Source organism: Sinohyriopsis cumingii, chromosome 19 (genome assembly GCF_028554795.1).
Source record: "Sinohyriopsis cumingii isolate HCF-2022 chromosome 19, ASM2855479v2, whole genome shotgun sequence".
Taxonomy (NCBI): domain Eukaryota; kingdom Metazoa; phylum Mollusca; class Bivalvia; order Unionida; family Unionidae; genus Sinohyriopsis; species Sinohyriopsis cumingii.
Window position 1 is genome coordinate 38,806,959 of NC_142979.1, and position 13,920 is coordinate 38,820,878.

The 13,920-nt window shown below is 33.1% G+C and overlaps 1 protein-coding gene across 4 annotated transcripts in view; it reads right to left on the reverse strand.

The window, feature by feature from the left end:
- Window positions 1-7,038: 7,038 nt before the first annotated feature.
- The window catches only part of LOC149775528 (tubulin delta chain-like), a 30,792-nt gene continuing 23,910 nt past the window's right edge, over window positions 7,039-13,920 (reverse strand). For 3 of the 4 annotated variants that reach the window (XM_089944217.1, XM_089944219.1, XM_089944218.1), the window contains one exon: window positions 7,039-12,997. In XM_089944217.1, coding sequence (XP_089800343.1) covers window positions 12,603-12,997 — 395 coding nt within the window. In that variant the 3' untranslated portion in view covers window positions 7,039-12,602. The remainder of the gene's footprint in view (window positions 12,998-13,920) is intronic. The other variant, XM_089944220.1, reaches the window with a different exon arrangement.

Genomic DNA, 13,920 nt, shown 5'->3' on the forward strand with positions numbered 1-13,920 from the left:
AATAACCTCTATGATCGAGCAATGATGCAACAGTTACCGGCCGGTGAGTTTCGGAAGATTATTCCATGATATATTGACATACAAAAGATGCACCCGATTACAACACCAAGTGACCACGGATTCGTCTTTGAAGTTGATCTAGTATATCTGGAACATTTACATGATGTTCACAACGATTATCCGTCCGCGCCAGAAGCTTTGTCGGTGCAGGGTACGTTTTTTTTGTCCCGGTATCAGTGCACAATCGCTGATGAATCCGGACTTAGATTTATGAATGCACTAAGCTTGTTGCAAGTCTTAGGATGAAACATAATTATATATTACACGTGCGAAATCTGCAGTTGTATCTACGACTGGGAATGCATGTAGGCCTAATCTAGATCCATCGAGAGTTTGACTTTTGCCAGCACGCTTGGATGGCCCGTATCTTGGGACACGAAACAATATTTTTTTCCGTGTCGTAAGAAATAGCCATGTAAAAAAAGTAACTTTCGGTGACCCGACAATTATTAAACTGTTATAAAGTACTATGATTGATTTTGTTATTATTTTGCATGTGCATATTTTCTGATTCTCCAACATGAAGTTAAATAAAGGTAAATACAGACTTCATAATTCGCGGGCCGGTTGAGTTTACCATTGAGACCATACTGAACTATAATGTACAGTACTTACACAGTACTAAGCGTGCATAGTGTCACTTAAATCCTTATTTATTCCCAAACATAGATGCAGATTTTACTTTATTCATTGTTTCGACCAAATTGCATTCTTCCAGATAACATTTCAGCTAGCCCTTAATAGCTGTTTCATTTACGTTGAATCATGCACTCATGAGTTACTCATTTTCAATGATATAAGCGATCCTACAAATTGATGTATTTAAAAAGGTATGCACGTTTATTTGATAACCATCATAATTTACATGTTCGCGAAGAGAGGTAGTACAAAAGGCTAAAATTCTCTCAGAGATCAACTTAGATCAACATCAATCAATTTTAGTTTTGTGTTTTAGCTGAACAAACATATCTTTCCACACAGTGGAAAGCTTGATGTTTCGGTGTCTCCTAAGTAGATAGTCGGCGAATTTATGTCATTTTGCGACAGCAGGATAGGCCAGTTAGTCATTAAAACCCATAAACCGGCTTGTGATAAGCGGGAATTTTGACCGGTAACTATACCAGTTTAACATAGGTATATACGGTATAAAAATGCCATGTGTTCACTCGTGTAAATTTCTTTCGTGGGAATTTTGAGCTATATCATATGCAGTTAGAGTATTCGTAGTGATCATTCTTGGGATTGAAATTAATTGTAGACGATTTTATTTTTCTGGTTTATTTATTTTTTTATTATCGTAGGGGTAAAAAATAACATTGATTTACGTGAATAATGTTTAAACCTAACATTCTATTTAGTGAAGATGCGAAATCTTTATACTAAAAAAATTATTTCGTCACAACAATAATTCACAGGTGATACAACATAACATGTAGGGCTTTCCTTCTATAGAAGAAATGTAAATCGAAGACATAAGGTAATAATCAAGAGTTCTCTGCAAAAATCGGAAGATATTATGAAATCGGGAGGTAGGCGTGGAGCGACCCCAAAAATCGGGATTTTTTTTTTCTTCTCCTCCCGGGGTGAAAGTTGACATGCATGGTGTAAGGTCGCTTACGTCAAACTACAACGCAGCTTTTACGGTATTAGCATAATTTTCGAAGCATTATTTCCGAAACTTTATTATTGTATTTTTGAGATATCATAAAAGTTGAGCACAATTGTACCCATGATTCGACTCCAATGGATGTATTTAATTCAACGCGTAATCAAACCTACAATGTACATGCGGTGGCGCCATTATGGAAATACGTTCATAACCCTAATTGCAAGCGTTGAATCTAACCGTATTGTTTGTTCGTTGTGTTGTCATACTGAGGTTACATTTTAATGAGTTTAGGTATTTACAATTTCAAAGCAAAGTAAAAACGTAATTACCGGGGCACTGATATCAAATGTCCAATACAATAATGCATAAACAAACAAAAATCGAGTCAAAATGGAAAGGTAGTGTTACAGGAACTCGCGATTGCTCAATTCTTGTCATCGTTCGATCAAATTATACACAAATCTAAATTAGGCAGAAAATACGAAAACAGAAAATTAAAAAAAACTTACTTTTCAAACAAGTTTATACCATTTGCACGCCATCCTCGAGATAAGTATACATGTATTTTTTTTTTAAATACTGGTGTGCCTAAATAAATGCATTTAGAACTTACCTCGTGCGTCTTGAGATGCCTCGGAGTTTTAAGTCGGCTTACACGCGGGTCATGCACCTTTTAGTGTTTATACCTGTTTAGTCTGAGGGTCGGTTTATACGCGAACGGGCTTATAAGCGATTATATATGGTACTTTAAAAAAGAAAAAACCTTTTGTCGTCTTCTGATGTACCTGATGGAGTAGTTATAAAATCAAACACAAGAAGAATTTTATATATATACACACGCGCAACTGCTAGAATTTCCACATTGGACATCATATCAAAACCATATTCATTTATGACCAAGTAGACATAAAAAGCCTTTGGTGAAAACCTGATGTCAGTATGACTTTCCATTCAGGTTGAGTAACGATAGGTAGATTTTCAAAATGGCCTCTGCTGCGGTCATAATGGACATCAGATCATTCACGAACATCTAGATATGATAGGAAATCTTTTTTGTTGTTGTGAAAATGGTGATATGACCATCCATTCTGATGAAGTAGCGATAGCAAGGTTTTCAGGATGGCTGCTTTAGTTGATAAACTGGAAGACTCATTTAGAACCCAATATACCATGGAATCAACGTGGGTGAATATTTATGGCAAATATCAAGGTAGTTTAGAAGGAGTAGCGATAACAAACACGACCAAACGGAGTACAAACAACAGAGGAGATATGACCGACATGTGACAAAGGGGCTACATATGAAGGATGACACCGAACCATCACAAACGCTCTTCTAGTCTATAACCAGTAAATCTAAAATCCAATTCAAAAGTTACATAAAAGTTATGGTTACGTGAAATGCCCCCAAAATTGCTACCATTTGTTATGTATATCTTTATTTTTGTGTAACATTTGGTACATAATTGCATCTATTTTGTGTTTCACTTTTAGCAATTAGACTGCCAAGGATCTATAAATCAGTGTTTATGATCCTTATATATATATATATATATATATATATATATATATATATATATATATATATATATATATATATATATTGTTGGGTCAAACAAAACCCAATCCAATTTGATTATGGAGAAATATGACCCATTTATGTCAAAGGGTTCTACATCACTTATTGGAGGCAATGATTCAAAATATTTTAGATCTTGTCACGCTTGTCGAATGGTAGGAAAGCACAATCAAAGATACCTATGGCTCATCTGCAACCTATTCCTGCATTTGACGAACCATTTAGCTGGATAATGGTAGATTATGTCGGTCCCATAACTAAGACTAAGTCCGACAACCAGTACTTTTTGACTATAATGTGTTCATTGTCAAGATATCCAGAGACAGTTCCTTTATGGAACATTAAGACTAAAACCATAGTAAAAAATACCGTCTTAAAGTTTATTTTTACACTGCTTAGCCGTCGCAAATCGTTCCAAACTTATCAAGGTTCAAGTTTTATGCGTAGAATTTGCAATCAAATTAATTTTGAATTAGATATCCAACAATTCAAGTCCTCTGCATACCATCCCGAAAGCCAGGGGGCATTAGAAAGATGTCATCATACTTTGAAGGATATAAATCAGTCATATTGCACTGATACCAGAAAAGATTTGAATGTGGATGTTTATTTACTATTGTTTGTTGCTAGGGAATCAGTTCAAGAGTCATTAGGAATTTGGTCATTTTGAACTAGTTTTTGGACATATTGTAAGTGGACCAATGAAGTCAAAAGAGACTTCTTTCAACAGAGGGTTCAGAGATTAACCTTCTTGATTATGTCTTTGATTTTAAATACAAGCTGTTGAAGTCTTCTGAAGCAGCAAGAAATAATTTTCACTCTACTCAATCGAAAATAAGGTATGAAAAAACAAAAAGAATTTTTCAGCTTGGTGATAAAGTTCTGAATCTACTGCCCATACCTAACAGTCCTCTTCAGGCTGGGTATCACAGTCCTGTACACAGTTAAAAAGAAAAAGATAAACTATATCATCAACACACCTGGGAGGCAGAAGCAGAAACAGCTTCGCCATATAAATAGGTTAGAGTATGTTGATAGAGATAGCTGTGTTAATCATTCAGTCAGTTAAGCTGTACCTGTCCCACACAGTGAGGATTCAAACGATGGCATGCAATGGGACTGTGGCAACTTTTAACCAATCTCCAGAATTTGGAAATATTAGAGAATCTGGACCAGAAACTTTCATATTTTCCCACATGAGAAGAGTGGATTGAAACAGTTGTTTGGTTTTTCATTTTTTAAATATAGGCACTTCTTTCCAGATTATTTTTTCCAGATGTTCCAACCTGAACAAATAAGATCTACCATGATAATGATATCTTAGATTCTATACCTGTAAAACTGCTAACTTAATGGACAAATTCTCTCAAGCAGGATGTTTGAATAAGGTTATTAAATATGTGGCTGAGAATAATTTTATTGAACCAAGTAAAGTAATTGGAGTTTGCCAATACCTTCTGTACCTGCACTGACTACAAAACAGAGTTACCAAATCAGTCTTGTGTTCTATTGTTAATTACGGCTTATCAGCCAATGCAATATCACCTAATGGTAGTATTAAGGTCCAGTTTAAATGAGTCTTTTAATTATTTTATATTGCTATGTCGGATGATAATAGCAGTGTCAATACAATGTCACTTGGTAAGAAAAGCCTAGTCACCACCAACTGTCATGCTTTACTCTTGAATCTGTTACATAATTTTGGCAAGCTGATACGACGTTTTCATCAACTCTGTAATTTCCTGTTTTTAAAATATAAACTCTTTTAAACTGCTATCAAATGTTGTATAGTGAAAACACTGTAATATAATTTTGGTCAACAAGTTGCAAATTTCAAACACTGCAATATAGGGTTTTCAATAACTACTCAATGCTTTGGCTTAGCCATGCAATTTCTTCATCTGTAAAAGTGTTACTGTCCTGCAAAAATATTTATTTCTAGCATGTTTACTTATCTCTATAAGCTAGATAATTAATTCCAGGATGCAATACCTTCATTTGAAATACCACTGTACATGTGCACCTTTTTCATGTTTACAGTGTTTGCCAATTAAATAACTCTGGTTGATAATTATAAGATTCTTGTATATGTCATCATCTATGAATGTCTATTCTGTTATTTAATTTACCTCCATGTCATTTTGATTAACTTGTAAAACTGTGATAGAGAAAATGAAATTGTTAAATATCTGTTCAATCATTATTCAGATTGAACACATCTTGACCTAGTAAAAATGTTGAAGAATAATTTGTTATCAGAGTAAACAAGAAATCTGAAATAATGATTTTATTAACTTTGGAAAGACTTGCATCACAACTGACAGTAGAATATACAATGAAATGTTGCCATCTACACTGCCCAGTTTATCTGATGCTCATGTTATGTGGTTTGTACCTGTTTGTAAATTTATCTCTTTCAAACTGTAACATGTACTTCTCAAAAATGTTTAAATGTTTGTATGTAAAGTAATCTTTTTTACATTTAGTATAATTTTATCCCATTATGTATATTTGATATATCGCCAAGTATGCATGGAGTTCAACCAAATTGCATGACAAGGAAAGGAGGCACTGCTTGCTAGTTGTTTGCTTTCTTATTGATCCTTGCACTAATTAGATCAATGATTTATCCAGTTTTGACATATCTAAAGGTATTATTTTATGCACATTATCCTTTATTTTGGATCATTCAAAAAGCATGTGTGACTTTGGCATAGTTCAGTATAATATTAACTTACACAATGTTCACCTACATGAAGTTGGCTTTTTTACCACATTTACTATGAGTCTCCGCTTTGCTTTCCATATTCACATTGTAATTCTTTATTTCTCTCTGTTTCTAATCTGTTAATTTCTGCTCTGTAATATCTTTTCAATCTCAATGACTTTTTGTGACTTGTCTTTTGAATTTTGCTGTGTTATCTTTTATTTCATTGATTACTTTTTCTTCCTTGCACTGGTGAAATATAATTGGTAATTATGAATTCCTACACAAATAATTACTTACCAAGTTAACATCTGAAAGGACATGCAATAGCATTTCTTTCAGCTCCATATTTAAATCATTTAAAATGTCTGTTGATGCAAGTGATATAGGGGTTGGATTAGTATTGTAATTTTAATTACCATAGTATCATATGTATAGTTGATTAATATGCAAAAGAAGGCCTTGTTGTAAAAATCTTTCTTTTTCTTTATGAAGGGATGTGTTAAGTATATTTGCTTTGTGTGCCTGAACTTTGTAATGAGGGTAGGAGTATGATCCTACCTGTCTATGTCATATTTTTATTGATATTTACTTGAATTTCAGTTCAAGACTTAGCCTTGATTATGATCGTAAAGAAAGATGGCAGGTGGGGGGGGGGGACCTTCCTCATCAGAAGTGTATAAAGAGCATATCTGATTGAATTTTCATTGTTGATAAATACATAAAATTCCTAGGGGTGGGGAGATAATTTGATCTCCAAAGAAAACATGAGGAAATTAGGGAAAAAACATGTACAATATTTCAGTAATTTTCATATATTATATATATGGCAAATATAAGCCAGTTACTAAGATAGCTAGTGCAAAGTGAGCTGTAGCTTAAGTGAGATGCCTTATCAGCTTGATGAGCAAAGCTGGGGACCTGGGGGACCAGACAGATGATGGAAGTACTGTTACTATAGTTTAAATTCTAAATTAGCAGTATATACCATGCTTTTCCATGCAAATGTTTGCTAACTAATAAGAGTATATTAGGATATTAGCCAGTTAACAACAACAACAAAAAGGAAAAAGTAGGCAGAAAAACAATTAATTTTTTAAAAACAATTCAACTTTTCTAGAGAGAACAATTTAGTGCATGAATAGACATTGTACAAAAAAATGATTTTGGTGTCCATGTTTACATAAAACTGGACTAAGAAGATTAATATTAAACACACATTTTATACATTTAACATTTTACCTGAAAATTAAAGGGAAAAAATCTGAAAGGATTTAGTTTACATTTTGATGAAGTAAAAAATAACCATATACAATGCAATCATTCTGAAGAAAGTATGAAATAATCATACCAAAAGCAATCCTACATATTTCAAAGAAAGTAAGAAATAATCATATAAAAAGCAATCATACATATTTCAATAAAAGTAAACATTAATTGTATGAAAAACAATCATATATATTTTGATGAAGGTAACAAATAATTACATGAAAGACAATCTTAAACCCATACATTATATAATTCTGTATTTAACAGATAGACTTGTGAACAGGAAAAAGAAACTGCACCAGCTCAAATGCTTTCACATGACATACAAATGAATTCTGACACAGAGCTCTGAAAATAAATTAATTTACAACTCCTTTATCATTATTTATTATGGTCTGTGAGCTTTAAAAATAAAATTTTATTAGGAATATATCTGATTAAAATCAGCTGATCTTTTAATTATTACATCCTCTTATTCAATCAATCCTCTGCTTACATTATTGTCAAGTGGTAAACAATATAACAATGTATTTTTTTAAACATTCAAACTCAATTTGTGTTATTTCCATAAAAACTGGTTGATTGTTGGGCCTGGGCCAACATGGGGTGTGTGTGCAAATAGGGATATATCCCCAAAGCTTGGGTAGAACAACACTTTTTAATTTATTAAAAGAAATTTTTTGTTTGAAAAAGAACTAGGAGAGGCCCGGTGTTTCTTACCCTGGGTCCCATGATCGCTCTCTATAGCCCTGTTTTGGGCTATCTGTCTCTCTCTCTCTCTCCCAAAACTAAACAAGCACAAGTCAATTATTCTTATGTACATGGTGTAAGGTTTAAATTGTCCAAATGACTAGAAGATTTAGATTTAAAATGTGGAGAGCATGTTAGGCAACATTCTGCAGTGAAAACATCTGAGATGGCTGAAATTTAGTCAAACTTGCCAGGTAAATTGAAGCTGTGAGGTTAAATATAAGAAAAACAAATAAAATTTGTGTTTATAATTATTAATGTCTATCATGAATATGTTGCAGTCACTCAAATGATATCTGACATATCATAAATACATACAGGTTCTAGTTTCCATGTTATAATCAATGTTAAGCAGTAATCAACTCCATCAATCTGTCAATTATCAATATGAGAATTATTTATTCTGTCCCTAAGTGATGATTAGACCACTTTTGTATAAATAAATCTTTAAAGCAAATCCATGCATAAAACTGGGTCCTTCATGGTCAAAGCAAGTCTTTTAAAATTGTCTACATGTAACAAGGAGAAACTTCAGTTTTATCTCAAGTTATTCACTATTCTGATTGATAAATTCACTGATATATACAATCACTGTGTGTGCTTACTAATGCTATCTGCAACTTTTTACATTTTTTTAAATTGCTGCCATCCATAAAAACCCAATTTTATATTCTCCAATCTATCAGCAAGAATCCTTTCTTCTACAACTCTGACTATTAAAAAGTTTCTTACATTTTCATGCAGTAAGAATGATTAGATGAAGTGTCATAAATAAATTATTTGAACTCAACATGGATAAATAAAATGGAATAAATCTCCTAAGTGGAAAGTTTCTGAATGATGAGAAATTACATTATCTATATGAACCAGTAATGTTTAAGCTGCACATGGTAGCTACGGTAACAAGACTTGAAGAAACAACATCTGGGGCATAATTAATCAACGCTGAAATAGAAACCTTGTTTAACTGCCTTTATTGGACCTCACCAGAGTAAAATGGTGAGTTTTGTGACAAGAAGACACCAGTGTGTCTTTCAGGATACATTAATCTTGAGATTACATTTGATTCCATCTGAAACTTGTAGACAAAAAGATATAAATGGTCTACACATGAGTAAATCTATTCTGTGTTCTGACTCAACCATCTTATGTAGCCAAGGTTCTGATATGATAACCCTATCTACACCTTGGCAAACTGAACATATATTTCTGTGCTTTGGATCTGTGAATTTCATTGGATGTGGGTGGCAAGTCACTGCATCCAGTCAAAATTAAGATGTTTAAATTTGAACACTGTTTCAACATGACAAAGACAAGGGGAGCACACAATTTGAATGGACTCATACATAAGCAATTTTCCACTTCAGGTCCATGTTGGTACAAATACCTTTCATTCAAATACACCTATAATGGCCTTCCACTTCTACATAGTCATAATTTCGATGTTAAACTTACAAAGTATCCTTTTTAAGTCAACTGCTTCCATCATTTCTGTACAATACACTACTGTTACAAGCTACTGGTTAGTTGGCATTACATACTAAGGGAGGCAACTCATGAAATCCAATTGATGTCATTAGGACAAAGCACTAAACTACTCGTTCAGTCTGTCAAGGTGTAGAGTTATCATACCAGAACCTTTGCTAGCAGAGATGTAACAGGATCAAATAAAAATATGGAAAACTGCACAGTTTAACAGTTCTTAATGCTTTGTTGATATCTCAGGACCTTTATCTGATGCAAATTCAATAAATGATAACGGACTTCATAATCATCAAATGTATATTTAAATATAAAATATGAACAGAATAAAATAGTCTAGGTCGTCACCTAAATGTTTGACTGCATCAAAGTTTTATACACCCTCAATAAAGTGCAGCATGTTACTAAAACACCAACCCAACAAATATTCAGATTCTAAAAAAGGAAATTGTAAAATAAAAAGCAAATGGCCAAGAATCATGTCTTAAGATCTGTTTGATTAAAGGATTAGAATACTGTTATCACAAAAAAGAATGTTTCATTTTTAATAATATTAAATAAAAATTTAAAATCATATCTTTGAGCCCTGATTAATATGCACACTGGTAAAGAAATTTGTTTTTATTAGGGGTAAAATATACAAGTAGAATGCATTATTATTATGCATTATTGTTTTTATTAGGGGTAAAATATACATGTAGAATGCATTATTATTAGGGGTAAAACATACATGTAGAATGTATCAAAAGTAACTGTACATGTAGAATGCTTCAAGAGTCACTGAGATGTAAGTTCTTCCACACTGCAGAATAAAGAACATAAACAGAGACAAACATATGCACACACACCATGACATTTTTGTAGAACAATATGAAATTAGGTTGTCACACAGAGAAGGAAAGCTATCCAGTATCACATTGAGATTTAAACAGTCTAGAAATGAGTCTATTATCTATGAACAAGGTAAACAAACTTAATATAATATGACCTTTAAGTCACATATCCTGTTGTTGCTATATAATCAGGGCTTGAAATTAATGTTAACCTGTGGTCAATGACTTTGCTGGTGAATGAAAAAACCCAGTCAATCACTGATTTGTTTGGAGCAGTGAAAATCAGCACCCGTTGCTATCATAACAGTTCACAAGTGGTACTGTGTTGGATGTTATCAACTAAAACTTAAGCTGGCATTGCTTGTAATGATTAACTGATCTGTTTATTGTGTTAAATGAGTATCTATCAACATGCTGCACTTGACTAGGTATAATGAGAAATGCACAAGAGTTATATATACATATCAATTACAATTTTGTAATCATTCACAAAATGGTCTTCATGCATGTGGAACTAGCCTAGTCTACTGACACCATGCACTGACTTCTATTCTGTTGATAAGCTAGAATTGGACAATTGGTAAAGGTGTGCTGACTGACCCAAGAAATAATCCAGAATTATAATGAGCAATGTCTTTAAATATTTATATAGTTTTTTTTATAAATATACAATTTGTTGTGAGGTCACCATTGTACACATATGAAAGTATTTGCAAGGGGGCATAGACATAATATAAATAGATGACAAGATCACAATCTAGGGAAGACACTAAGAAAGTGCCATACATGCTGAGCAATTTAGTATGAATTGCTGAAGACTGACACATAATTACAGAAATTAGTATTGTTATTATTATTATGATTATATATTATAAACAGGTCCATACGGGTAATGAGACAAGACTAAGAATAATTCATGAACAACAAAGCAATATAGAGGAATATTTGAATGAGAAACAAAAAGGTCAAATGTTTATGTACTACTGCTCATTTCCATCAACGAGAATGTTTATATCAGTTGCATAAGAAATACGTGTGACAGCTACATTACAGGACATAATACATGGCCGGTCTTCCAAATCAGAAAGGACATAAAGAAGAAGAAAAAAAAAAGCAGAACATCTCCAAAACAATCATCAAAAGTTATTATAGTACCACTGTTTCAAAAGATACCATAAAATGATCTTCAGATGTTAGTACAACTCTGATAAAGCCACCAAGTGGGTAGATTCAGGTTCCTGACTGCCTGTAATAACTACTTCAGACTGATGCTATCTGGGTTGAGTTTGGAAAGTTTTTCTTAAAATCAACTTTACAGGAAAGGCAGAGTGTATATTCGTATCATTTTTAACTTTATTAGAACAAATGAAACTCCTGTTTCTGTGCACTATTACATTTTTGTTCCATATTTTGGTTGTGTAGATTTTAGCATTTTAGTATTGAAAGATAATGTACAGACTGATATGTTTGCTAATTTACCAAAACCAAACCAATATGTTTTATGTCACCTGAGATCTTTACTAACAACTAATATCACCATAATCCATAAGCATCTTTATTCCTTTCCAAATTATTTTGATCTCACACAGTTTAAGCCATCTCCACAACTTCCAAATTTTAACAACAAACTTAGCCATGCCTGCAAAAAGAATCAATTTAATGTTGTTTTATGCTGATTGAGCTCTTTAGTAATCCAATTCTTATCCATTAATGCAGAGGTCTCAAAACTCAAACTACCCTGAGGGCCACATCATGGCATTTTCGATGGCCCATGGGCCATACCAACTTTGTTATCTCTAATGACACTTGTAATGTCAATGTTTTGTGTGCCACATGATACTGCTTGGTGGGCCACATGTTTGAGACCCCTGCATTAATATCTGTTATCCTTTCTGAATTATTACTGATCACACATAATAAAATTCAATGACTGCTTTTAGGTTAACATCAAACAAACTAGCAATTAATGTGTCATGTTTGAAGGGTAAGTCATTTTACATACATATTATCACAGGAAGTCTTTACAATAAATAAAGTACACTAGAAGTGAGATGTAAGAATACAATAAAACATTTCTATCCCTGAATCTTTAAAATAATAATTCTGAGAAAGTGTGAGAATTCAATGAGCAATGAGAGAGATAGGAGATACCCCTCATGTCTGGAGGAAACCCCTCCCAGCCAGAAGGTTCACATATAATACATTTTGATTCCTTTACTTCCTTATTTTCAAAAGAAAGAGAGTCCAAGTAAAAAATTTGAGAAATAAAATCTCACATGTCCACTTTCCTTTTTGTGAGTGAACAAAGGTGTGCTACAAAGTGTTATAGTTGGCCACCACTTGTTCAAGTGTCACAAAACTGTCTAAAAAGTCTTCTTCTGTCAATCCATGTTTGACATACTGATAAACATATGCCCTAGAGGAAAACATATTCCATGCCTTTCCGATCATGTGATTTAGTGAACCAATAGGTGAGCGGCTATTTGTGACTAATGATGCTGATTTTTCATAGTCATTGAATATCCGTGGTTGTTTATACACAGCTAAACCTGTATTTGGAAGAATCCACGAAGGGTATAGTTTGGGATCTGAGAACGCAGATACATCAATTCCATTAAGGTCCTTCCCACGCAGAAATAAGGCATTAGCTAGCGACTGATTATGTCTAATCCCAGAGCCATCTCCAAGATGAACTTGCCAGTCTATTCCTGAACAGATATAAAGTAAAAATGTGTAGGCATTTGAGGCATAAAACTATGAAGAAAAGTTGAGTCAAATCTAAACCAACCCTACTATTTTGGGAGATGACCTGTCATTTTAAACCTCATTCTAAATGCAAGGACTAAGTTTTGTTAATACAAGGAAATGACTTGAGACTTTTGGGACAATTATTTTTTGATGGTCTTCCAAGACATGTTATATATATATTATTTGTTTGCAAGTACAACCTATGAAAACCTTATGTCAGCAGTTTATATCAATAGAAACAAACTACAACAAACAAGTAATGAAACAGAGCATCAATATATAGAAGGTAAAAAAATCATAGTTTTTCTTCCATATCAACTGCTATTTGTTTAGTTCCTTACTGATTAACTTCAAATATATTTCCAACATCTAATATTGTAAAACCTATCAGATCTGTATTGTACTGGAGCTGTGACTTCTCCCTGGTTAAAGCACCGGACTCCTAACCAGAGCAGTGTGGGTTTAATTCCCACTACTGTATCAGCCTTGAGCAAGGTACTTCAATCCCATCATGATATAACTTCAAAGTGTTGATGTGCAAACATACAAGAAATAAAGAATTAAAAACATAATGCATTTGTTTTGAATTTCAAACAAATATGCATTTTTGTGATTCATTGAGTCTTACAATTAGTCAATATCATGATTTACATAACTGGAAAAGAATTGCAATCTCCTGCTCAATTAAAACTTACTAAAGCAGAAATGACAATTTTTGGCTCAGGTAATACATAACTTTTTCAGCATGCATGCAAATGGGTAATTCTGATGTGATATTGTAGACTTTAATAAAAATAATATTTTAGAAATGGTTCCTCCACTTAGAAACCTAAAAATAGCCCTTACAGTATGTCAGAGTCAGCCAAAGATCGTTAAAATTAAG